This window comes from Lathamus discolor, chromosome 1, assembly GCF_037157495.1.
Source record: "Lathamus discolor isolate bLatDis1 chromosome 1, bLatDis1.hap1, whole genome shotgun sequence".
Classification (NCBI taxonomy): domain Eukaryota; kingdom Metazoa; phylum Chordata; class Aves; order Psittaciformes; family Psittacidae; genus Lathamus; species Lathamus discolor.
In genome coordinates this window covers 53,930,072-53,952,826 of record NC_088884.1, presented here as the reverse complement: position 1 = coordinate 53,952,826, position 22,755 = coordinate 53,930,072, and the positions used below count along the sequence as shown (strand labels likewise).

At 45.9% G+C, this 22,755-nt stretch overlaps 1 protein-coding gene across 4 annotated transcripts; it reads right to left on the bottom strand.

Annotated features, from left to right (window-relative positions):
* Positions 1-800: 800 nt before the first annotated feature.
* WDR91 (WD repeat domain 91) lies at positions 801-22,468 on the bottom strand. 4 transcript variants are annotated; one of them, XM_065671616.1, is made up of 15 exons: positions 22,266-22,453; positions 20,326-20,505; positions 18,557-18,763; positions 17,128-17,211; positions 14,618-14,742; positions 12,482-12,659; positions 12,045-12,200; positions 9,745-9,944; positions 9,166-9,316; positions 6,027-6,121; positions 5,551-5,719; positions 4,566-4,674; positions 2,936-3,048; positions 1,996-2,193; positions 801-1,115 (listed from the first exon to the last, which is right to left on the bottom strand). In XM_065671616.1, exons 1-15 carry the CDS (start codon positions 22,386-22,388, stop codon positions 951-953), a joined length of 2,253 nt encoding a protein of 750 aa, XP_065527688.1. In that variant the 5' UTR covers positions 22,389-22,453; the 3' UTR covers positions 801-950. The 4 variants fall into 4 exon arrangements, with proteins under 4 accessions (XP_065527688.1, XP_065527697.1, XP_065527715.1 ...); XM_065671625.1 differs by lacking the exon at positions 22,266-22,453 and adding an exon at positions 21,670-22,108; XM_065671633.1 differs by lacking the exons at positions 801-1,115; positions 2,936-3,048 and having other exon boundaries at positions 2,061-2,193; positions 22,266-22,468.
* Positions 22,469-22,755: the final 287 nt, after the last annotated feature.

Below are 22,755 nucleotides of genomic sequence, written 5' to 3'. Positions count from 1 at the left end.
ACCAACTTTTATGGTAACAGTGACAAGCAGGGTCAGACGCTGCTGGTCAGCGATGGCCAAGCGGGCCCACAGGAAGGCCAAGGGCAGGCGGGGAAGGCAGACTGCAAGCCCGTTTCTGGAACAGCGAGGGCCATGGCCAAGCACAGGCACAGCCAAGACAGAGCTGAGGACAGGGGCTCCGTCTTCAGGTGAAGGTGAACCTGAAGGCAGGGACGCTGCAGCTCAGGCGGGGCCTGAAGGCCTCTGCCTACGCCCCGGTGGGCCTCCTGAGCCCATGGGCTGGAGGACCCAGCTCAGTCTGCTGGTGACTTACATTTGTGCCACAGAGAGGTTATGGAGTCTCCCTGCTTGGAGATGCTCCAGACTGGAGATGGCCCTGCATGACCTGCACTGCCTGACTGCTTTGGGCAGGCCAGGCCAGGGCCAGCCTCCATGAAGCTGTGTTTTTAACACACAGATGTCTCTGCTGATCCAGACATTTCATACCGATACATACATTCACACAGGCCCAGTCTTATTTGGACAGACCTCCTGCCTGCTTTTTTCACGAACCTTTTGCCCAAGTCTGACCTCCTCTTAGCTGTAACTGTGTCGGCAACAGACAAAACAACTTCAGACTGTATCCAGCATTGCCAGGCACAAAGATGGCAGCAATCGTTGCAGACACCAAGCCTTGTAGCCACGTGCTACTCAAGATTCCCCAATGGAGGGATCGCAGCTGCTATAACGGGTCACTGGAGACTCCATTTTTCAGTGCTGCCACTGATTTGGTCCCATATCAGCACTCTATTGCACAGTGGTTTGCCAAATGTATTTAATGTTTGTCAAGAGACAAAAGCTACAATGAGAAGAGGGACAGTGTTGCCTTCTCTCTCCCATGCAGTTTGTTCCTGTGGAGTTAACACTGTTTCTGTCAAGGCTGTTGCTCTTTTCCTTCAGCACTACCCAGGTTAAGACTTTTGAGCCAGTAAGGTTGTTAATTTAATCTTCCCATCCATAGAGGCAGTGAGGCAGGTCCCGCAGTCCATGGCCGTGCTCCAATCCACTGTGACAACGGGAGCTCTGTGTCCTCCCAGGGAAAGGCAGCTCTCCAGAACCTTTTCCTCACCATTTAACTAAAAGAAGGAAAACATAAGGTTTTAAGGAGGCAAGCTTCTTGGGCAGGGGCAGTGCACCAACAGAAGCCAAAGCGTGCTACAGACTCCACATTCTTATCAGCATACATAATTAAGCCAAAAATCAGAAGTTGAAAGGTATGTAGCACGCATGCTGAATTAGATTTCCAGTCTCATGACAGAAGCATGTGTTCTCAGCTTCTGACATCGGCTGAGCTGCAGGAATTCAGCAAGGCAGTCTAAGAGCACAAACTGATGAGGAGCACATAGGCCTAAGCTATAACTCATGTTAGCATGGGTGCTCGGAATGCCCCAGATGCAAAGTAAAAATTCTAATTCGCCTTGCAGTGGCTTATACTCATCTGTAATGACTAAAGAATCAGGCAAGGGGGCTGCAATCAGTAACCACCTGTTGCAGTGGCACAGAAATTTGGGTACTTGGAACCATCCAGCCTTACCCTTAATTTCAGTGTACACTAAGAGCACATAATCAGGCTGGGACTAACATAGTAGCAGCAAGCACACAAGGCAGATTAAAGATGAGCATCAGCCAACAATCACATATTTGGCAAAGAACTGGCATGTATCAATACATTAAAAAAAACCCAAAACTTCATCCTAGGCACCTGGGCACTAAGGAAAACTGCTGCACCTAAGCTGAAGAACATGCAGCATCCATACTCTGCCTACATAGAGAAAGCCAAACACGTACAGGGGGTTCAAACACTTGCTAAACACCACATCAAACTGAGCAGCAACTTTCACAGAGCAGGGATGGGTACATGCTGCTCAAGAACCTCTAGCTGCTGGTGTTGTAGCCTTGTAGTGCAAGAGCTTGTATGGATGCGTAAGAGTATTCCCCACCACTTCTCAGACTTACTTTAAAAATTACTCCCCCAGTAGAGGAACATGTCAACATATAGTTGCCCTCAGAGTCAAAAGCAAAAAGCCTTCCTCGTGGGAACTGGACTTGCTTGTAGCCACTGTACCCAGACAGAACAAAAGGACCCGTAGCTTCGGTCGGAAGATGGTACTCAGACACCTTCAAGCCACTTCTGTGAATATTCCACTGAATAAACTAGAAGGACAAAAAGAGATTACAAAAGCCCATAGTTACATTGACTGGGATGAAAGCAGAGGGGCCATTCCTCTTTTAAGCCAACTGGCTATTCCTCACAAACAGAATACGGCATTTTGACATGTGTATCTAAGTGACAATCTATAAAACGCAAGCCGCAAAGGCTGCAGCGTGCCTACTATCCAGGCAAACATAGGCTCTACCTTCCACTAGCACTGCTGCCTATGTGTCCTTCCACATTGCATGCAGGATCCTGGTGGGAATTCACTTAACTCTCACCAGCCCCACCTTCAGGCAGGTGGATCCCTCCCTGAGCCACATCTCTACTGCTCAAGACTGTGGAACTGCAGAAATTGAAGCCTTTTATTATAAGCAACTATAAGGGAGCTGCTGACAAGGAAATTTATACAAAGTGGTCAAAGATCTGCTCCTTGGGGAATCCCCAGATCTGTAATGTGGTGATGCCAGGGGCACAGAGAGGTCATCTTCACATGGATTCCCTAGGAAGGGGATGTTACCAATAGCAGGATTTGCAGGCAAGGTCTGAGACAGCTCCAGCTTTCCAGACACTCTCTCTACAGAAACTGCACGGAGCAGGATGGTGCTGCACATCTATGATTACAGTCAGCAGCCCGCAGATCCCCAGATTCTGAGGCTATTTTTACTGCTATCCCCACCACATGGAGAAGACTCCAGAAGGTATCTCAGTCAGCTGAGCAGTAGAAGGTCACCCAGAGCCTACCTTGCCATCCTCGCCTATGCTGTACACTGTGTTCTCATCACAGCTGAACTCAACGGAGTAGACTTCCCCATCGTGTGCCTTCCAGCTCATGGCGCATTCATGCTGCTGCATATCTGAGGGGAGAGCTAGTACTGAACACAACTCATACTCACACACAGCTGAGCTGAAGAGAGAGAAGTCCTTTATGTTAATGAGGTCTCTGCCCCAGCCCTCTAAACCAGTCTGGGGAAGCCCAAGAGACAATCCTAGCACCCTGTGCTTATCCTCCTGCATGTGGCTCTTACACTGACCACAAAAAAAATCATTGCCTGTAATTAGGCACCTCTTCCCCTAACTTTACAGGGCTGCTCACGGTCAACTGCAGGCATTCTGCATCTAAGCCCCACTGACACCTTTATTCTTCTTCCCCCTTCTCCACCCTCACAGCTGCTGCCAGTTCTGTCCTCCTAGATACAGGCCTGCAGCCTCCAGCTCAGCAACCGAGCCAATAGCAGATCCCTTATTCACATTCATAGAAGAGGCAGGCCCAAACTGCTTTTACTACAAGGACAGGCTGAAGAGGACAAAACCTGAGAAACAGAAATTGCTCAGGGAAGAAGGAAAGATGGGAAACCCTTGCCTTCAACTAGAAGGTCACACATTAATTCCTTTCCTCAAGACTCAGCCTCTGGCAGTGGTACTGCTACATGGCACACCCAAGACCACATGGCTCCAGGGCAAGTCATCTGCTCCTCAGCAGGAGGGAAACAACAGGTCTAGCAGCACTACCAAGGTCACCAGCCAGTATTGCCCAGAAAAAGGTTTATTACAATTCCCTCCTGAGAGCTATTGTGGAGAGAAAATAGCTTCCACCTTGGTGTTCAAGCATGTCCCACAGCTGCCTCCCTGCTGGAGGAAGAAGGGTGCTAGGGGCAGCCAGCTAGGGACACCAAGGGGCCACCTCAATGCCCAGTTTCACAGCGACATTTAGGTTAGAAGTGACCTTTAAAGATAATCAAATCCAGCTGTTACCCCAGGACTGCCAAGTCCAACACTAAAACATGGCCCTGACAACATCTACACATCCTTTAAATACCTCCAGGGGTGGCAACTCCACCAGTTCCCTGGCCAGCCTGTTCCAATGCTTGATGATCCTTTTGGTGAAAAAAAATTTCTTAATATCCAATCTAAACCTCCCTTGGCACAGCTTGTCCTCTTCCCCTCATCCTATTACTTGTTACTTGGGAGCAAAGAGCAACCCCCACCTCACTACATCCTCCTTTCAGGTAGCTGTAGAGAGTGGTAAGGTCCCCCCTGAGCCTTCCCTTCTCCAGACTACACAACCCCAATTCCCTCAGCTGTTCCTCATCAGACTTGTGCTCCAGACCTTTCACCAGCTTTGCTGCCGTTCTCTGGACCTGCTCCAGCACCTCAACATCTCTTTTGCACTGAGGGGCCCAGAACTGAACAGTGATCAAGGTGTGACCTCACCAGTGCTGAGTACAGGGGGATGATCACTGCCCTGGCCCTGCTGGCCACACCAGTGTCGATACAGTCCAGGATGCCACTGGCCTTCTTGGCCTCCTGGACACAAGCTGGCTCATATTCAGCTGCCTGTCAACCAACACCCCCAGGGCCTTTTCCACCATACCAAAAAGACGAACAATCCCATCTGCAGCACCGGTGACCAGCAGGTTGCCATTGTGGTTGAAAGCTGTGCAGTTAATAGCAATGGGCTCAGGCTCCAGAGAGAACTGCAGCTGGAAGGGAAAGTTTGCATTAATGCTGAGAAATGGAGCTCTGGGGTGCTGAGGAGCTGATCTCCAGGAGAGGAAGGAAAGACTGTATCTAGCAGCAAGAACTCCTCCAGTTTGGAACCTTTTACCTCTCATGATTATAGGCTTTAAGGCTGGCAGCTGCATTTTACTGTGACACTAACACAACAATCCACGTCAGCCAAGCCACAGCTTTCTTGGCCATGGCCTCAAGGCTGCAAACCCAGCTTCTGGCAGGCATTCGCCCGAGTATGTTGCTTTCTCCTACACATCAGGGACAGCATTTCTTAAGAGCAAAGGTAAGGAATGTAATGAGGATTCCCTGCCAGAATCTGACCCATTTAAATTGAAACAATGGAGAAGATAACACAAGATGAAACCTCTGAATGAAGCACTTCACTCAAAAGCAGGCAGGGCAGGGGAAATAGCAAAGAAAACCCTTCAATGTAGCTCAACTGGAGAAAACCTGAGCAAAGAATCATTCACTCCACTTGGGACATTTTCAGTCATAAACTGTGCAGGAGGCATAGTCCACAAAAAAAAAAAAAAAACCACAAAGCAACACCCCCTCCCCCCCACAAAAAAAACCCCAAACAAAACCCAAAACCAAAAACACAAACACAAAAAACAACAAAAATAAACCCCCCAAAAAACAATATACCAAGACAACAAAAACCTCTACCCAATCCCAAAAGCTGCTTACACTATTCATTTTTCTCCTGCATGTGACAGAGGGGAAAGCAGGAAGGGGGCTAAAAGTAGAGGATTGAAAAGAAAGCATAATTTAGAAAGAGAGCTCCTACACACTGAAACAGAAGACACTCATTCTAAGCAAGCAGTCTGAGACAGGAAAGCAAGTACCTGCTGCTTCATCGTTTTAGTGTCCCACAGTAGCAGCTTCCCAGGAACTTGGTTCATGCTTCTGCCCCCAGAGCTGACTGCTGAGAAGTCCATGTGCGAGATGGGGCTCTGGGCTGCTGCAGAACACACAAACGAGGCACCGCTTGGGCTGCAGGCAAGCGAGAGGATCCTGAAACACAGCAAACAGTCTGAACTGCCTTTCCAGCGGCTGCCTCAAGCACAACCCTCAACTACAAGCTCTCCCAGACAGGATGCATTGTACAGGAGGGCAGAATTCAAATGCTTAGACTGATTTTGCACATTTCCCATTTAACTAAGCAGCTTTATGCTGCTCAGACAGGGACCGCCTTCTGGACGAAGGTTACAGTCCTCCAGTTGCAGGAAAGCAGCGGGAACATTGAGACTTCACCTACCTTTTCACAGTCAAAACCAGCAATATCTGTATTTATATACAAAAACCAGTATTCCAGAGTTACCTGGGCATGTCTTCATCAATGCTGATTTCACAGAGATTCTTCTTTGCTTCTGTGTCATAAAGACGAACCGTCCCAACCCCACTGCCAAGCAATAGCTTGAAACCAGCAAGGAGGAGATGAAAGGAATGTGAGTGAAGAGTACAATGACACTGTCCAACAATCAACATCACAATTTTTTTTTCCTGTTTATGCATTCAGATTAAACATCACTCCATTAGGGCACATCCTGTCTTCCTCTGCATATCATGCTGAGTAAGACTACCCCAAAGCCACAGAAGTCAAAGTAGAAGCACTGCTTTCCAGCAAGAAAAGGATCCAATAGGCAAAAAGGTGGACTAAAAGCTACTTTCTAGACTGTGGCTCAACATTATAGGATGCCAGACTTACATGGAGTCTCAATATCTAGGGGAGCAAGAACGAGTAACACAGAATTAACAAGTTTAAGAGGAAAATAGCAGAAGCCACCTCCTTTCATACGGCGGAGAATTAAGTCATCCAGAAGGGCTCACACATGCTTTACGAGTGGTGCTACAATTTAAATCAAAAGCAAAACCATGGAGGGATGCATTACCATAAGAAACTAAACAAGGCAGATCCTTCTTAATTGAGAACCTGATTTGCTGCAAAATCCCCATAAATTTCAGAAAAAAGAATCTATCGGCAAGCAGGAAATAAACTCCACAAAGCAGAAGAAACATCAGACCAACAGCATGGACAACTTCCTCTCTAAGAGCAAAAGAAAAGGAAGACAAGCTATAGCACCAGCTCTTCACAGGTGGCATTATGGAGTTTAGTAGCAACACACTGTCAGTGCCAGAATGTGTACAATAATCCCCTGGTTGCAGGCCTGCCTTTGCATACAGCCCTGTCTCTTCAGCAAGGGAGCTCATGAAACACTAGCAACAGCTCCAGGACTCAGAAGAATGCATATAATTTAAGGCTCCTCTCTACTAAGAGAACTAGAAAAAAAAAACAGTGCTATAGGAAACATTTAAACTGTCCTGATATTTAAACAAACCCTGAGCTCCTTATGCACACAGCAACCCCCAATTCATAAGGCACCAGTATAAAACTGGCCAGAAAGCCCTTTTCACACCTGCACAAGTAGAATGACAACACCGGATCCATGCTCCCCCCTACTCTGCTTTTGGCCCAGGGTGTGAGTGAATAAAGAATAAAGCCCCACAGATCCCTGCTGCAGGGTTCCCATGGGCTGTTGCACCAGGCTGGCTCTTGCCTGCCAAGTGGCTGCCTCCTCTGCCTGAAGAGAGGCACTTTTCTTAAAGGAACTGCTTCTAATCTGCCACTGTACTTCCACAGCATCTTCAGAACTTCTGTCTCAGAGGCAACCAGTTGTCCCGGGTTGTTCAGTGTGGAGGTAGGGGACAATCGGATTTACTGGACTGTGTGGATCAGATGGCCTGCCACATCAGTCCCACAGAAGTATAAGGCTCTAGTAGATACCGGTGCACATTGTACCCTGATGCCATCAAGCTGTCAAGGGGTGGAACCCATCTATATGTTGCATCTCTGCCCTGATGGCCTGCAGTGTCATGGGCCCACCAGGCCAAAAATAATTCACCTTTATGTTGCCAATCTAAGTCCATCTGAGCCACTTCAATCTTAGCAGCTTTATCCACTTGTTGGTTGTTCTGGTGTTCTTCAGTGGCCCGACTCTTGGGTACATGGGCATCTACATGGCATACCTTCACCACCAGGTGCTGCACCCGGGCAGCGATATCTTGCCACAGTGCAGCAGCCCAGATGGGTTTACCTCTGCATTGCCAGTTGCTCTGCTTCCACTGCTGCAACCACCCCCACAGGGCATTTGCCACCATCCATGAGTCAGTGTAGAGGTAAAGTACTGGCCACTTTTCTTGTTCAGCAATGTCCAGGGCCAGCTGGATGGCTTTCACCTCGCCAAACTGACTCGATTCACCCTCTCCTTCAGTAACTTGTCGCCGAGGACTCCATACAGCTGCCTTCCATCTCCGATGCTTTCCCGCAATATGGCAGGACCCATCAGTAAACAAGGCACACTGTTTTTCGCTTTCTGACAGTTTATTATATGGTGGGGCCTCTTCAGCATGCATCACCTCCTCCTCTGGTGACATTCCCGTGGGGCGCTACTCAAACTTCGACTGCAACAGACAGCACGGCTACCCCAGCTCCAAGCACAGCAGCTACACCACCCCCAGCAACAAGTACAATTGCTACTCAAACCACAGTGATAATCACTGCAGCTAAACCAGAGGACCAATTCGTACCAATAGCGGTTACCCCTGTAAGCAAGAGAAAGAGCAAAAAAGAGGCAAGAAGGGGGAAGCAAGATGAAGAAACAATGTATTCACCACCCGGTCCAGCATTTGATCAGGAGTCATCATCACATGATGAAGAAGAAGAGGTGAGATTGTCTTCGAACTCTTGGAGTTTATGAATCATTTCATCCACTCTTAGTGGTACTATGTCATTCCAGGTTACTGTTGCCAATGAATGGGTATATGATGACGGTGCATTCAGTGTTAGTTTTCGCCACTTGGGTTGTGTACATTCGACTTCATCTGGGTCTATGGGTATATCCCCGTTATTTGGCTTGATGTGATAGATCATCTCTACAATGGCCGATTCCCTCAGAGACTGGATGCCTTTGTTTAAAGTAGTCCACTTGGCCGAACGACTCATAACATCGTCTTTGTATGGAAACCTTTCTTTCACAGCTGCCAAGAGCCGCCTCCAAAGACTGAGGGACTTTTTCTTTCTTACAATTGCTTTGTCAATTCCCACTTCTCTAGCAAGTGATCCCAGCTGCTTGGCTTCCCTACCTTCTAGTTCGTGACCAACAACTAAAAACATCAGTGTTATCAGCTCTGATCCCAGGCTGAAAGTCAAAACACAGCACTGCACCAGCTACTAGGAAGGAGAAAAACTGCCTGCTACTGCTACTGAACTCCTTGATCAATACACAGGGTACACTCCTCACTCTAGTTTTCTTAGACTTCAGTTCCCCATGTCCCACTAAGTGGAAACTAGCTGTTGCCCTGAGCTTATCCACAATGCAACTATGTAGAAGTTAGTGGGCAGCAGCACAGCCCCAAATCATCTGACATGTTTCTCAAGCCTCTACAAGCAAACTACTCACCAGCCGATCACGCTTGGTTGCCCATTCCAGAGAGAGCAATGGAGATTTGGAAATGGATGAAGCTTTAGTTTGCATTATGGGATTAAAAGACCACACTTTGATGACCCCGTCCACATCCAAGCTGGCCACCCGCCGTCCAGAACAATCAACCCTATGGGCAGAAGGAAACTGATTGGATTTTTTTCTCTCCCTGAAGTTCTTAGATGTAAATATATGCCCCAGTAATCCTTCCTCTCCTGCCCACACTCCAATTCCTTCTGCAGGAATCAGAACTTCCTTGCACCACTTCATGCCCCTTCCGCAATGAAGTGCACCAAGCTCCACATGTAAAGTATAATGCCCTTAAGCAGTATCACCTTGCTTTCCCAGGGAGTTTCTTCCTGACTGGCATCTCCCAGTCACAAAAATCTCTGTCCATTCTCACTGCACAACCTACAGGCTATTATCATTCACGCCAACTTTACTGCCCTACAGCCAAGAGTACATGCACAATGTGCTGGACAGAACAGAGGCTGGGAAAAGAGGCCAGACAGCCTCTACAGAGCCTTCGACGAGAGGCTTCTTCTGCCAGTCCATTACCTGCAGTACATGATGGATGAATGGTGCTCCCCATACTCCTCCTGGCTCAGAACGATGAAAGGCTGCTCGTGCCGGACACCCACAGCCTCTGCATTGCTGGCAGGCATTTTGGCCGAAGTCTCTGTTTGCTCTGCAGGTAGCTCTGAGCATGGCTCCATCTCAGCTGTGCTAGTATCTGTTTTCTTCTCAGCACTTTGGCCCTGAAGGAAGAAATCCTGTGTGAAATACAAGGAAGCAGCAGCACCTCCAGATCAAGCTCTTCAGCCACCCCAGTCTGATGGGAGAAAAAAAAAAACAACCAAAAAGCTACACTGGAAAAGAAGCACTCTCAGCTCAACACACATTCTGCCAGGGACCTTTCTGAGCACAATGATGGTGTGTTGCACAACTGCACCATTTAATATGGCTTCCTTAGTTGTAGAGTCCCTTATATCCCCCTCCATGTTCCCAGCCATACACTTTAAAACAAACCACAACATCGCTTTGGCATACATCAGCTGGTACCAGAGGCCCATTTTGATGCCATCAGGGGACAGATTTACAAGGAAATCAACATATTTCTAGGAATTCTTGCATTCTTCAGCACAAGTTAGGTTGGTATAATTTGCACTTCAGTAATCTGCACAAAAACTCTTGATGGATGGTAAGCCCCAGTGGATGGATTATTCTCATCTGCCAGAGACTGAATTTGTGCACAATGAGGCAACAACTGCAGCCAACTGACTTAGGACAATGGTAGACTCAAGGCCATAAGCTTAAACCCCAATTTGACAGGGCAGACAGCATAAAAGGAATTTTGGAAAGTAAAGGTATATGAACGAGACGAGATCTGTACTGCAGTACAGTGTTTGAAAGCAGCTTAATCTTCCCTTACTACCAGAAGCTGACCAAGAAACAGATACAGCACATAACCCAGTAAAACATCTGTAAGCATTCCTCTGCTAAACCATTTTCTGAAGATGAAGTGCCCCAAAATGGTGTTAGTATTGATGGTTTTGAATCCCTGTTCCCTAATACATCCTTGCCTTATTTACAGTAGCTTCACATCTTGAGCAACATTATTCAGGGTCACACACTGAATAATCAAATCAAGCAAAGTCACATAGCTGGAAAAGACTGGGAAATAAATCCAAGAATGCCCCTCTCTGTATTAGTTAATGTGAGAAGATAACCAATGAACGAGACTCATGTGAAAGAAACAGTGCTGCCTCTCAGTTTCCTTTCTGCTCACGTGTGTTGAGCACAACAGAAAGCTGAACAGGATCAGCTTCCCCAAGAGCACCAGAAGCAGCTTTTACAAAGCCACGAAAACACTGTCTTAACCTGGAACATCACAAAAATAGGAAAGTCAACGAATACTTATTGGGAAACCAGGCTTTGCAATTTTCCAAACACTGTTTAATTAAAATGTTTTAGATGAGACATTAATTGAAAGGTTCCCTCGTAACTTTGAACATTTAGTGGTGAAGTAACATTTCCTCTCTAAAGCACCACTCCCCCCCACCACAGAAAAGCCACACATGGCCAATAGGCAACAGTCCTTCATCACTGGCTCTCCCACAAGGCACAGTGTCTCATACAGCCAAAGTAAACATGACTAAGACATTGCCATCATTCCTGTGCTCTGTATCCTCTGACCACATGGCTTCTGAAAGCCAGAAAATACACACGTGAACAGTAGTAGTCTGTTGACCTTCAGTGGTTAAAATCCAAGACACGGTTTTATTATTTCATGATTAAATTCCAAGACACAGTTTATTATTTTATTTGATTAGAAAGCAGGGCACACCCCCAGGCAAAACTGCAACATACAGTGCAAAAACCTCAGAAAAGCAAACTTTGCTGCTGACGGTATTTTTACGCCTACCCAGGAAAACTTCCTATCAATTTTTATCTGTCCTACGCAGAGCCTGCACAAACCGGGAGAGAATTCACTTGGGCAGGATGGGTGAGCCAAGTCCACTGCTTGGTTAATGGAATGGGGATTATAACAAGATATTTGAACATAACCATTCAGGTAGATGAAACATACCCTCCCCAGGACCAGCCTGTTGAAAGTATCATGGGAAAAAACAACTCTTCTTCCATCTGAAATGTCAATACTGATTCTCTTCCAGGGACACAGAAGTAAACCGAATGCAGAAGGACTTGATTAACTACAGATTAACCTGTGATACAGTTAGATCTGAGTAGCAATTCAGAAGCTAAACGGGAACACTTGCACTTGTTTTACCAATTAGCACAAAAAATTACAGAAATACCAGCCCTCTGCCTCCCAACCTTACAGTGTTGCCCAGTACCTGGAAGGTTCCTTTTGACAGAAGTTCCTTCCTTTCCTTCCCATGTTCTTGCAGACGCTTCTGCCGCTGCTGCAGGGAACTCGATTCACCTGCTAAGCCACTGAAATGGCTCTTCCCATCCTTAGAGCTCACTGCTCCTTCTTTTCCTTTGGCACTCTGGAAGGCAAAGGAACAATTTGGCCAAGTTACACTTTTGCTAGGCTGCAAAGCAAAGAGCAAAAGGGGAGGCAAAGAAACCAAGCACCTGCAAGGGCTCCAGAAGCCTCCCAGACAACAGCAGCTGTGTTTGTGCTGCGTTCAAACCCACCACACACTTCCAAGGAAGGAAAGGATATTTCTTTTTTTTTCAGGTGCACACAAAAGCTTGGAACAGTGCTGTGCTGCAAGTTACCTCCTTGGACACCGAACACCTTTCAACAAACCCAGTCAAGAATTACCTGATGGTTTGTTGATTCTTTCTTTCCTAGCAGCACACTGCTGGTCTGTGTTGGAGAAGCCCCACTTGGATGGGCTGGTCTGGAAGGGCTCTTTTTACTTTGGGAAAGAAAAGAGGACAGAAAGCCTCCCCGGGACTGGAGAGAATGTGCAGTACCCCTCTGACTGCAGGTCATATTGCTAATAAAAAATAAAGATAAATAAAACACAAGCCAAACAAAAACACCAAACAGAATATGAAAGTGTAGCCAGACAACATCAAAGACCACCCAACAAGTGCCAGCTGTTTGACCCACTGGAGGACAGATGTTCCTTTCCAAGCTGATGGACCACTATGCGTTAAAACACAGTTCTAAAACACCCTCTTGGTGCCTGGAGCAGAACATTAAAATTACTGTAACCAAAGCTCATTTCTCAGAGATGCCATTGAGATAGCAGGCTCAAAGGGGCACCTCAAATTCCTTCCACTCCATTTGGTGAGTTCAGAAAGATCTCAAAGGAAAGGCAGGGGAATCCAGATTTCCAAAGAACCTATTCAGCTGTGATTCCCAAGTCAAAGTGTAACATAGCCCTACTTTGAGGGGCATTCAGTATTCATTGTTTCACTGAATACCCTCAGGTGTTTAGCAAGTCATGTTCAGCAATTCTAAAGCACAGGCCCTGAATATCTCAAAACCTGGACCCAAAGCCAAGAAATTTTAGGCCCATTTCTGTGATTACACACACCTCCCTGCTCAGCCCACAACGCTAAGAGCAGCAGCTGCTTCCCAGAACATAATTGTCTGACCTCACTCTGCTACAGCTCCTTCAGAGCAGAGCAGCATGCAGAAGTGAAGTACCATCATCTGCACTGTGTCTATTCTCTCTTCTAGGAAGGAACACTTCTACCAAAGCTGGGTTTTGGGCTGAGCAGAGACATGGAAAAAGCAACCAGAACTAGCCCCCAGACTAACAGACAAGTTGCACACAAAAAACCTGCCACTTCTTAGACAAGTTTTTCCAATACAAATGGGCAAATATGAATATGGGAATAAATGATCCCATCCTACATGTCACTCTCCCCCCTGTGTGCAGATGAACATCAGGGTTTTCCACTTAAAGAGGTTAAACAAAACAAACAAGAAAAATCTCAAACTCTGTAGCCTGTCCCATGCAGAAAGTGCAGAGCAATTATCCAAGTATCTGGTGAACAATTTAGGTCTATTTAATCGGACAATTTTTACACTAAAATTAAAGCTTCGTGTGTGGTCTCTGCTAAAACTTTTATTTGTCCTTGTCAGCAGATTAATTTGATGAATCCCCCTCCCATCTGAAGTGAAAGAAGAACATGAGAAAGTGAAAGCCCTGACAGTTATTAATACCTTGCACTGAGATAGATACATTTGCTTTCAGATCCTTTTAAAGCAAGAAAAAAAACAACAAATCTCTAACACAATGAATTCAAACTCCCAGACTTGCTTTGCATGACTGCATAATGGGGCAAAAAGAAACAATTAAACAAGCTGTATCACTGTGTATGTTGCCTAATTTCCACAGACAGGAATACAGAAGATGCAGCCATAGAACACACCTTAACTGCAGCACGTCTATGAAGAATTCTGAGCCTCACAGAAGAGAAACTCCTTTTTCCTTGACTTTGCAAAAGTAAGAAAGCATCTCTCTATAACAATGGCCCCTCTGGATTATACAGTAACAGTGGCTACAGAACTAGATGATCTTGAGGTCCTTTCCAACCCTAACTATTCTATGATTCTATGATTCTAACATAGGACACTCACCTACTGCTCTGCAGGCACTAATGCAAGTAAAAGTCAAGAGACAACCTACTTTATTTGAGCAATACAGCTGGGTATTGCACTGCTATCAGTACCCTGGCTGCCCATACCACCTTGCTGCTGAGAGCAGAGCAGAATCACTTCCATGTGTGCTTGGGCTCTTACTGATTGGCAAATATCTCTCTCCCAAATGGTGCGAGAGATGCCCATCATGAATTCTCCCATTAAACCACTTAGGTCACCAGAATTTCTACTTGGATGCCTTTCTGCATTGATTTGCAGAGCAGGAAACAAGGAAATGACCCTTCAGGGTCCTCCTTAATCCATTAAAAGCAGTAGAGCCCGTCCCTTGCAGGCACTCACAGCTCAGAGTCCCCTAGTCGATCCATGTTAGCCACATATGCAGGCAACTTGTGATGCATGACTGCTTGTTCCACCTCCACTTCCTCTTTCTTCATGCGGGAGGATTCAGCCTGCAAAGCAAACAGCTACAACAAGAGAGCCAAGTAAACAGAGGGTCACTGAAATTCACCTCCTTTCCACTTGCCAAGGCTGTTTACTCCTTTTATTTCAACAACCCTATAAGGATGTGGACAGAAGAAAGTTGTTCTGACTAGCTGAGCATCACATAAGTCCAAGTAGTCAAAATAGTCAGTACTTTACACACATGAAACTGGGGCCCACTTAAAATCCTTCACTCTTCTCCTTGAACTGCTGCTGTAGGGACATTAATGGTGCTGGAAAGCAAGAGCCAGCTACAGCAAAGCTGATCAGCCACTCCATGCAGGCATTTCAAGGCCAGGGCAATGCATGTGACTGGCAGCAGTGATGTATGGGCACTGAGCCTAGAAGGTAATCTTCCCACAGCTAAGGGTTCAGTGAGCTGGCACAGTGTACTGAAGCCAATGCCATCAGGTCATGCTGAAATCCAGCTCTGTGCACTGCCCAACTCCCTCCCAAGCTTGACAGTGAGATTTATCTCATTAAGGGGAAGAGCTTTTTTTCTTTTCCCCTCCTTAGCAGAAAGGAACCTCAGGACAGATCTTTTTATGCCTGTGACTCTTGTTCACAATAAGAGTTCCTTAGGCTTTTCTATTTTCACAAATATGTTTTTCAGATGTTATTCTTCGTTTTCCTTTCATCATAGTATTTAAGGAAAGAAATTACAAGGAAAAGGAGCTTCAGAAATTCAGCTTGTTATTCCTGTACTTGTGTTGTTTCAACAGTGAAATCAGAATCACTACTTAATTTCAACTAGCATCAAATTCAGTATTTATTCACAGCATTTTTTATTTAAACCCCTACTTTGAGCACTGTGTGCAGTTCTGATGTCCTCAACATAAAAAGGACATGGAGCTACTGGAGAAGTCCAGAGGAAGGTCATGAGGGTGCCTGGAGCACCTCCCATATGAAGACAGGCTGAGAAAGTTGGGGCTGTTCAGCCTGGAGAAGACAAGGCTGCGTGAGACCTCATAGCAGCCTTCCAGTACCTGAAGGGCACTTTGTAACCCTAACCATTCTATGATTCTATAGGTAGCCTCTTCCTTTTCTGACCTGATCAGCTCTCCAAAAAGAAGTCTAATTTTACCTCTACTATTTGTCAGAGAACACTTATCCAGTCTGTAAATTATATCAATCTGCATACAAAATAAAAACAAAGCAAAACAAACAAACAAAAAAAAAATCCCCAAAAAACCAAAACCACAAAAACCAGCTTTACTTTGACTAAAAGTATAGAATACAAAAATCGAGGAAATAAAAGAGCTCAATTTCAAAACATACCTTATCCTGCTGTCCCTATTTACTGACCATCTTTGCAGAACTCTCCTATCAAAATTTGCCTGAACCACTGAATCCATACAGTTTACAGCAACAAACTTTATTTTTCTTTCACAAAAAGTGCCTCCATTTAGAAATCAATTATTCTCTTTGACTTCAACATTTTTAGGACAAATAAACAGTCCTGATCAACTACCAAAACAGTTGAAACAGGAAGCACAACATACAACATAGTGTTTTATAACACAGGAGGTAAAGCACAAAACTTACTTAAGTATTTATACAGAGCAAGTTTTTAGTTGGTATGTTTGAGGAAGTGGAACTAAAAGTCCTCCTTGCATGAATAAGGCTTCCCACTTGTACGCTGTCATCCACATGTGATATATAGCTTATAAAGCTCTTGAACTGTAGATTTCACAAATCTCTTTAACAGGAAATTATACTGGCAAAGGAACAACACATGTTACATATTCATACAGTCTCTTTAAGCATCTACTGATGATACTGCCAAAAACAAGAGACGGAGATGGGCACTATTTTGTCTGAACTGGTTAGCCCTTCTCATGATTTACTGCAAGGTCTTGAGTTGGAAAACAGGCATTCACAATGTTATCATTAGGTGATCTAACTGCATGTCAACCACAGTCAACTGGCTATTCAGAAGAAACAGTTCTGCCTCTGCCAGAAGTTATTGCCAGTTTCTATTGTTCCATCAGCTAAAATCTGAAAGTGACTGAATGCTGTTCACAAGTTTCCACGCAAAGTCAGACATATATGCTCCTAACTTGCTACTAGTTTCACCTTGTCTTGTCTTTGTAGTGTAGCAGGAAAGGAGCTTGCACATTATCTAGCCACCTACCAGATAGTACAGGGAGAGGGACAGTCACCTCCAGAGAAGGGACAGTAATACCCTAAACAGCAACCCTAAGTTTACTGGACACAGCTGAAAGATAAGCCAAAATAACAAATGCTTATAGAACAATCTTCCTGGAATAAGTGCCCTTAACTGCAACTGTCTTGAAAGGATGGAACCAATTTTACAAAACTCTCAGCCTCATGCAGTCAGCAGCTAAAACAGTGACTTCAGTTCTGACCTTATGCCGCAAGGATTCATTTTCTTCTTGTACAAGACTGCTCCTAAGACATTCAGCTTCAAAGTTCAAAATGACGGGAACTGGTGAGGAATGTTAAAGAAAATCCAGGCAAAAGCTTGCATGCATCTGGCTTAATTCTACGAGCCAGCACTCCATACTGCCATTTGCCTGTAAAATGGCAAAGCTGCTTAGTCCATACTACTAGCGGGAAGTATGTGCAAGGCCATTAGACTAGTAACAGTGTAGTTACCTAAGCCAAACCGTTAGCCATAGTTTAACTCCAGTCAGCTGCTTGCTCACACCTCCACCCCCTTTGCAGCAGGATGGGGAGGAGAATCAGAAAAAGGTAAACCTATGGGTTGAGGTAAGAGCAGTTTAATAATTGAAATAAAATATAACAATAAAATATTATAATAGGAAAGAGAGAGGAATAAAACCCAAGAAAAAAAAGTGATGCACAATACAACTGCTTACCACCCACTGACTAATGCCCAGCTCATCCCCAAACCACAATCAGCCCCTTCTAATTCCCCCCAGTTTATATACTGGGCATGATATGCTGGGGTATGGAATACCCCTGTGGCGAGATCGGGTCAGGTACCCTGTCTCTGCTCCCTCAATAGCTTCTTGTGCCCCTCCTCACTGGCAAGGCCTGATAGATTTCTGAAAAGTCCTTGATCAGGGTAAGACTACTTAGCAACAACTAAAACATCAGTACATTATCAGCATTGTTCGCAGACTAAAGCCAAAACACAGCACTGCACCAGCTACTGGGACGAAAATTAACTCTATCCCAGCCAAAACCAGAACACTATTTCACACAGGCTTTGCAAGGATTTTTAGATTTTTCCTTTTTACATACCAGAAGTGGAGGACACAACAGGTTATATTATGGTGTTAGTATACACTGAAGAAACAGTTCAAGATGAGCTGTACTCTTGCTGCTGTGGAAACCTGCCAGTCAGCCAACAAAAAAGGTCAGAACTCTGTAGTGTGAGACAAAACCTGTTATTTCCGCCAACACTGAACTACCCTATTATGGTGAGCTATCACTCGGGTGATAGGGTCTAATAGGAGCTACTAGCTCAGTTGTGGACTATGACCCAAGTTTGCATGCCTGGTTTGTACTATGCCAAGCAAAGCGGAAAAAGTGTTTCAGAACAAGATGTGCACAAGATTTCTAGTCACTAACATAGGGATGAGTTCAGCGCTAGCAACAACCACAATTATTTATGCCCAGGGAATATAACATATCATCAGATAATTGAACAATAAACATTCCAACATCCTCTGGTTAACACCAGCTTCCTATTAAGTCTTGGCTCTAGACAATAACCTGAAAGCAGCAAGTTCTGTAATACTATATTCTTGGCACCACTGTTAATGGTGAGCATAACACCAAGGCAAGGGAGTTGCAGAAAAGGATATGCATGCACTGAAATAAGACGCTCAGAAAGTTGTGCAGAGAAACAATAAATGTATCTGCCCACTGGCGGGAGAAATAGGTGGCAAACGTGGGGTTGGAGTCTGGAGCAGGAAGGAAGGGCAGGACAAACCAATCCTTCCACTCTGCCTGGTTCTGGAGCTCGGAGGCCTGCTTGAGGAAAAACTCCTGCGCCTTGTCATTGCGGCCGGTCTGAAACACAGCAAGAAGAACAGGGCTCATGCTTCCACTAATGCCATCAAATGGGTTCTAGAAATAGTTGCTCTGGGTTATAAACACAGTAATAAATACTATCACCACCCAACAAAACAAGTGGTTAGTTAACAGATTCATCAGGGAATAGAAGAATCTCGAACACAGTAGGAGAAGCTCACAAATGCACTTAATCCAACCATTTTTCTAGTCACCACAGTCTTGCTTATGGGCAAATCAAACTAATCATACTGATTTCCAGCTAACCAATGTAGTTTGTGCACTGATGTCAGACATGAGCATTTGTATACAGGACCAAAGTATCAGATGTATTAGATGGAAACCTTTTCAAGATACATTATTCAGACAGGACAGTCACACCTTTGGGTAAGCACAGGGCAAAACAATACACAAAAAAGCACATTCCCAGAAATGTGCCTTAGATTGACTCCTCCGCCAACACCCATCCTTAAAGATTTTCAGTCAGAAAATGGAATCAAGGAGGAAACATCACTCCTAAAAGGCAAGAAATGGAACATGAATTCCTTACAGGTATTCATCTGTTCTGTTCACCAAAGCCTACTCTGTGTAGTATATTCCATTCACTTTCCTGGAGTTTCAACAGGATAATCTTTGCTCCCTTGTAAGCTCATTATTTTCTGTTTGATTCAAAGCAAACAAACAAAAAAAGCACTAATTTTCTCTTACAAATTGTCTTGTACAGATTTGAAGCCCACTTCTCCTCTCTCTTATAAACTAAAACTCCACCAACTTCAATGCTAGACAAAAGACTAATTACAGGATCCATATATAAATGAGAGTCAGTACAGAACTCAAAAGTATCACAAGGTACAGCAGACAGCGACAGCAAATACAACTGTAAATATACCTTGGTTCTGAGCTCCCATGGAGGGGCAAGTAGTCTTTTTTTTTTTTTTTTTAATTCTGGCTCCTTTTACCCTCTTGGTGTTGTAAAGCCTGTGGGGCCTGGAAGGACCAGCTGAGTCCTGCCAGCAGGTTACAGTGGAAGGAACAGACAATCCTGCCTGTCAATCCCCTGCACTACTGCTGCCTGCCAAATTGTTCCTCATTGTGCATCAGAGCAATTGACTACTACCTACATACAGGTACTTGGGACTTTTTTTTTCTGCTTCTTTAACTTATGAAGATTGCTTTGAGCACTGTTCCTGTCCTCCTCTGTTCTCACAGCAATGCTCCACAGGGAGGCATTTGCAAACCCTGTGGTGTCTCCGGGTATCAGAGGCTGAGCAGGACTAAGCTAGCAGTACAGCCAACCTGTCTGAGGGGGACCTGCTTTCACATCCAAGTGTATCTTGCTCACAGCTAAGCATGTAACCCTCTTGCTGGAGCTTCCTTTATCCTGCTTACAAGGTTGTCATGTGAGTCTTCACTAAATTCCTTACTATACTCCTGATGTATGACACATTAATTGCTTGTCCCTTACCCACCAGGCCTGCCAGAGGCTCACAAGGGTATTTTATTGCTCTGATTTCAGACATCAGGATCTTTGTTTAAAACAAAGCCTAAAAAACAAGTAGTACCTGAACAGTATGGACAAGGTAGTATCGGAATAAGCTGGTTTTCAGCTTGTTCACTGTTGGCCTGTACACATCTTCCAAACGGCTGAAAAGACGTCGGTCCAGATAACTCCAGTAATCCCGCAGGGCTGCCAGATCATAGCTTTGAACAAACTGCTGCAGCTGGTCCACTATCTTATCCACCTAAAGAGGGCAAAACAAGAGAGACTGCAGTCACATGAGGGCTCTTCCAGCACATGAGATTTTCTGTAACTTAATGCTGAGAAGCTTTAACCGCACAAATAATATTACAGTCCAGCACTTATGCATTAGCTACACCCCTAACCCTTGAAACACTCTCTGCATTTGGTGTTAGCATTGTTCCACTCTGGAGCACCTTTACAAACAAAAAAAAAAAAAAGAAGAAAAAAAACCAAGAAAAAAGAAGAAACATGAAAGAACATAACCAAACAGATTTCTGACCAAAAAAAAAAAAAAAAAATCACATTTCATTAAACACAGCTGATCAGTTTTATTGCAAGCAAGCAATACTTTTCCTCTTCTTTTAAAAGAGGTCAGTTGTATATGAAGAAACAGGAATAATGTGATTAAATGTTGAAAACTCAAGTGCAACATGTGGAAAATTTTATTACTTTTAGACTGAAAAAGCTGTATTTAGCCAACAAAGAGGAAGGTCCATTGTACTGCAATCTTTTAAGTACCTTTATCTTTAATATAATCTTTAATAATATCATCTACTAACAAGGCAGGCACAGAAATCTGCAACAGATTTCTTTTTGTCCTCATGCTTCTTTGAAAATCATCTCTGCATATGAGTAAGGCACAATGGTGGTGTGGAAACTGATTTTTTTGTTCAGTGATCTTCTGATGGCCAAGACAGGCATCAGAAAAAAACATCCGCACCCTATACAAAATTCAACTACCAAAGTTGTTTACTATGTGGTTTGCTTCCTCCTCATCACTTAATATCTTAGGACATCATCTAGCTTCCGCAGCTTCCTACAGATAAAGGAAAGGACAGTCTGTGACCCCAGTGGTCCTATTTTGTTCGGTATCATTCCAACTAAATCAAATGTTTGCTGACCTCTAAACGTTAGCAAAGTGCTGATGCTCTAAAAATAAAAGCAACACACTTTATGAATAATGACGCATACTGATTGCGGTCCTAGTTAAAAGAAAAATCTGACTATTCAGAACACTACATGCAGTGCCCACAACTGCTGCTACAGAACAAGACGCTTGCACAACGGACTGAAACTGTATTTCTGAGGGTGGCAAATCCCGCGCCAGTTTCCACCCATCCAGCAAGTTAGCTGGTGATTCAGATATCCAGATTGAGGAGCAGACCTGCAAACCCGCTGGATAAAAAACCTCATGACTGAGGACAGATGCAGGCAAAGCGACATCCGCCTGCCGCTGCCCTCTCGTACACACATCTTCCCCTCTCCTCTCGGGACGAAGCTGAAAATCCTCTAGTGGTTCGCAGGTCAGACACAAGGTCCGTGGACAGCAGTTGAGGACGGCGCGAGGGGAACCACGACTCCCGGCCGCGAAGGCAGGCGAGGGGGATGGAGCCCACGGCCCATCGCCGCTGCCCTGCGCTAACGCCGCTTCAGAACCAACAGGAGGAGTGCGTTCCACCGGCTGAAGCCGCCCAACCGGGAGGCTGCGCCAACAAAAAACGGCGACGAGGCCTGGCGGCGGCCCCTGCCACCGGGATGAGGGGGGTCCCGCCTGCGCGGCCCACCGGGCCCCAGCGCCCTGGCCATCCCAGCCCAGGCGGGGGCGGCCCTGAGGCAAGCCGCTTCCGCGGAGGAGCGCGGGGACTCCGGGAGTTCCGCACTGCCGCCCTGCCCGACCCACCCATCCAGCCCCGGGAGCGGGTACGCGGAGGGCTCCCCGGGGCCTGCCCCGGCGGCAGGGGGGAAACGGCCGCCGCTCACCCGGAAGCCCTTCTCCCTGTCCGCTTTGATCTCCGCATCCAGGTGCTTGAGGGCGGCAGTGAAGCCGCGGAAAAGCAAATACTCCCGCACCAGCTCGTCAGTCCGCTCCGCCGCCGCAGCCATGGGGACCCCCGACACCGCCCGCCCACGGGCGGGGAAAGAAGAGCCGGGCCCCGAGAGAAAGAGCCCGGCCCAACGCCGGGAGAACTACAGCTCCCAGCGTGCCTTGCCGTGCCTATGCAGCGCAAGGCACGACGGAGCTTGTAGTCCCGGCAGCTGCACATGCGCACGACCAACCCGCCTCGTAATTGTCCCCCCTCCCAGCCAGCACCTAAAGCCCGCGTTTTCTTCGCCTCCTTATTGGCTGCCGACGAGCTCCGACTGCGTTCCGATTGGCCCTCTGCCACGTGCGGCTCGAGTTGCTGGGCGTGGATGGGCAGGGGAGCGGCGAACATGCGAGGGGGTCGGGCCGAAACCGAGGCGAGCCGGG

Bases quoted from the DNA above. Each gene is read 5' to 3' on its own strand.
- WDR91 (XM_065671616.1), bottom strand. From the start codon at position 22,388: ATGGCTGCGGCGGCGGAGCGGACTGACGAGCTGGTGCGGGAGTATTTG. The intron at 12,660-14,617 runs GTGAGTGCCTGC...ATTTTTTATTAG, and splicing joins CGACTAGGGGACTCTGAGCT to CAATATGACCTGCAGTCAGA. The intron at 12,201-12,481 runs GTAATTCTTGAC...TTTGCCTTCCAG, and splicing joins AAGAATCAACAAACCATCAG to AGTGCCAAAGGAAAAGAAGG.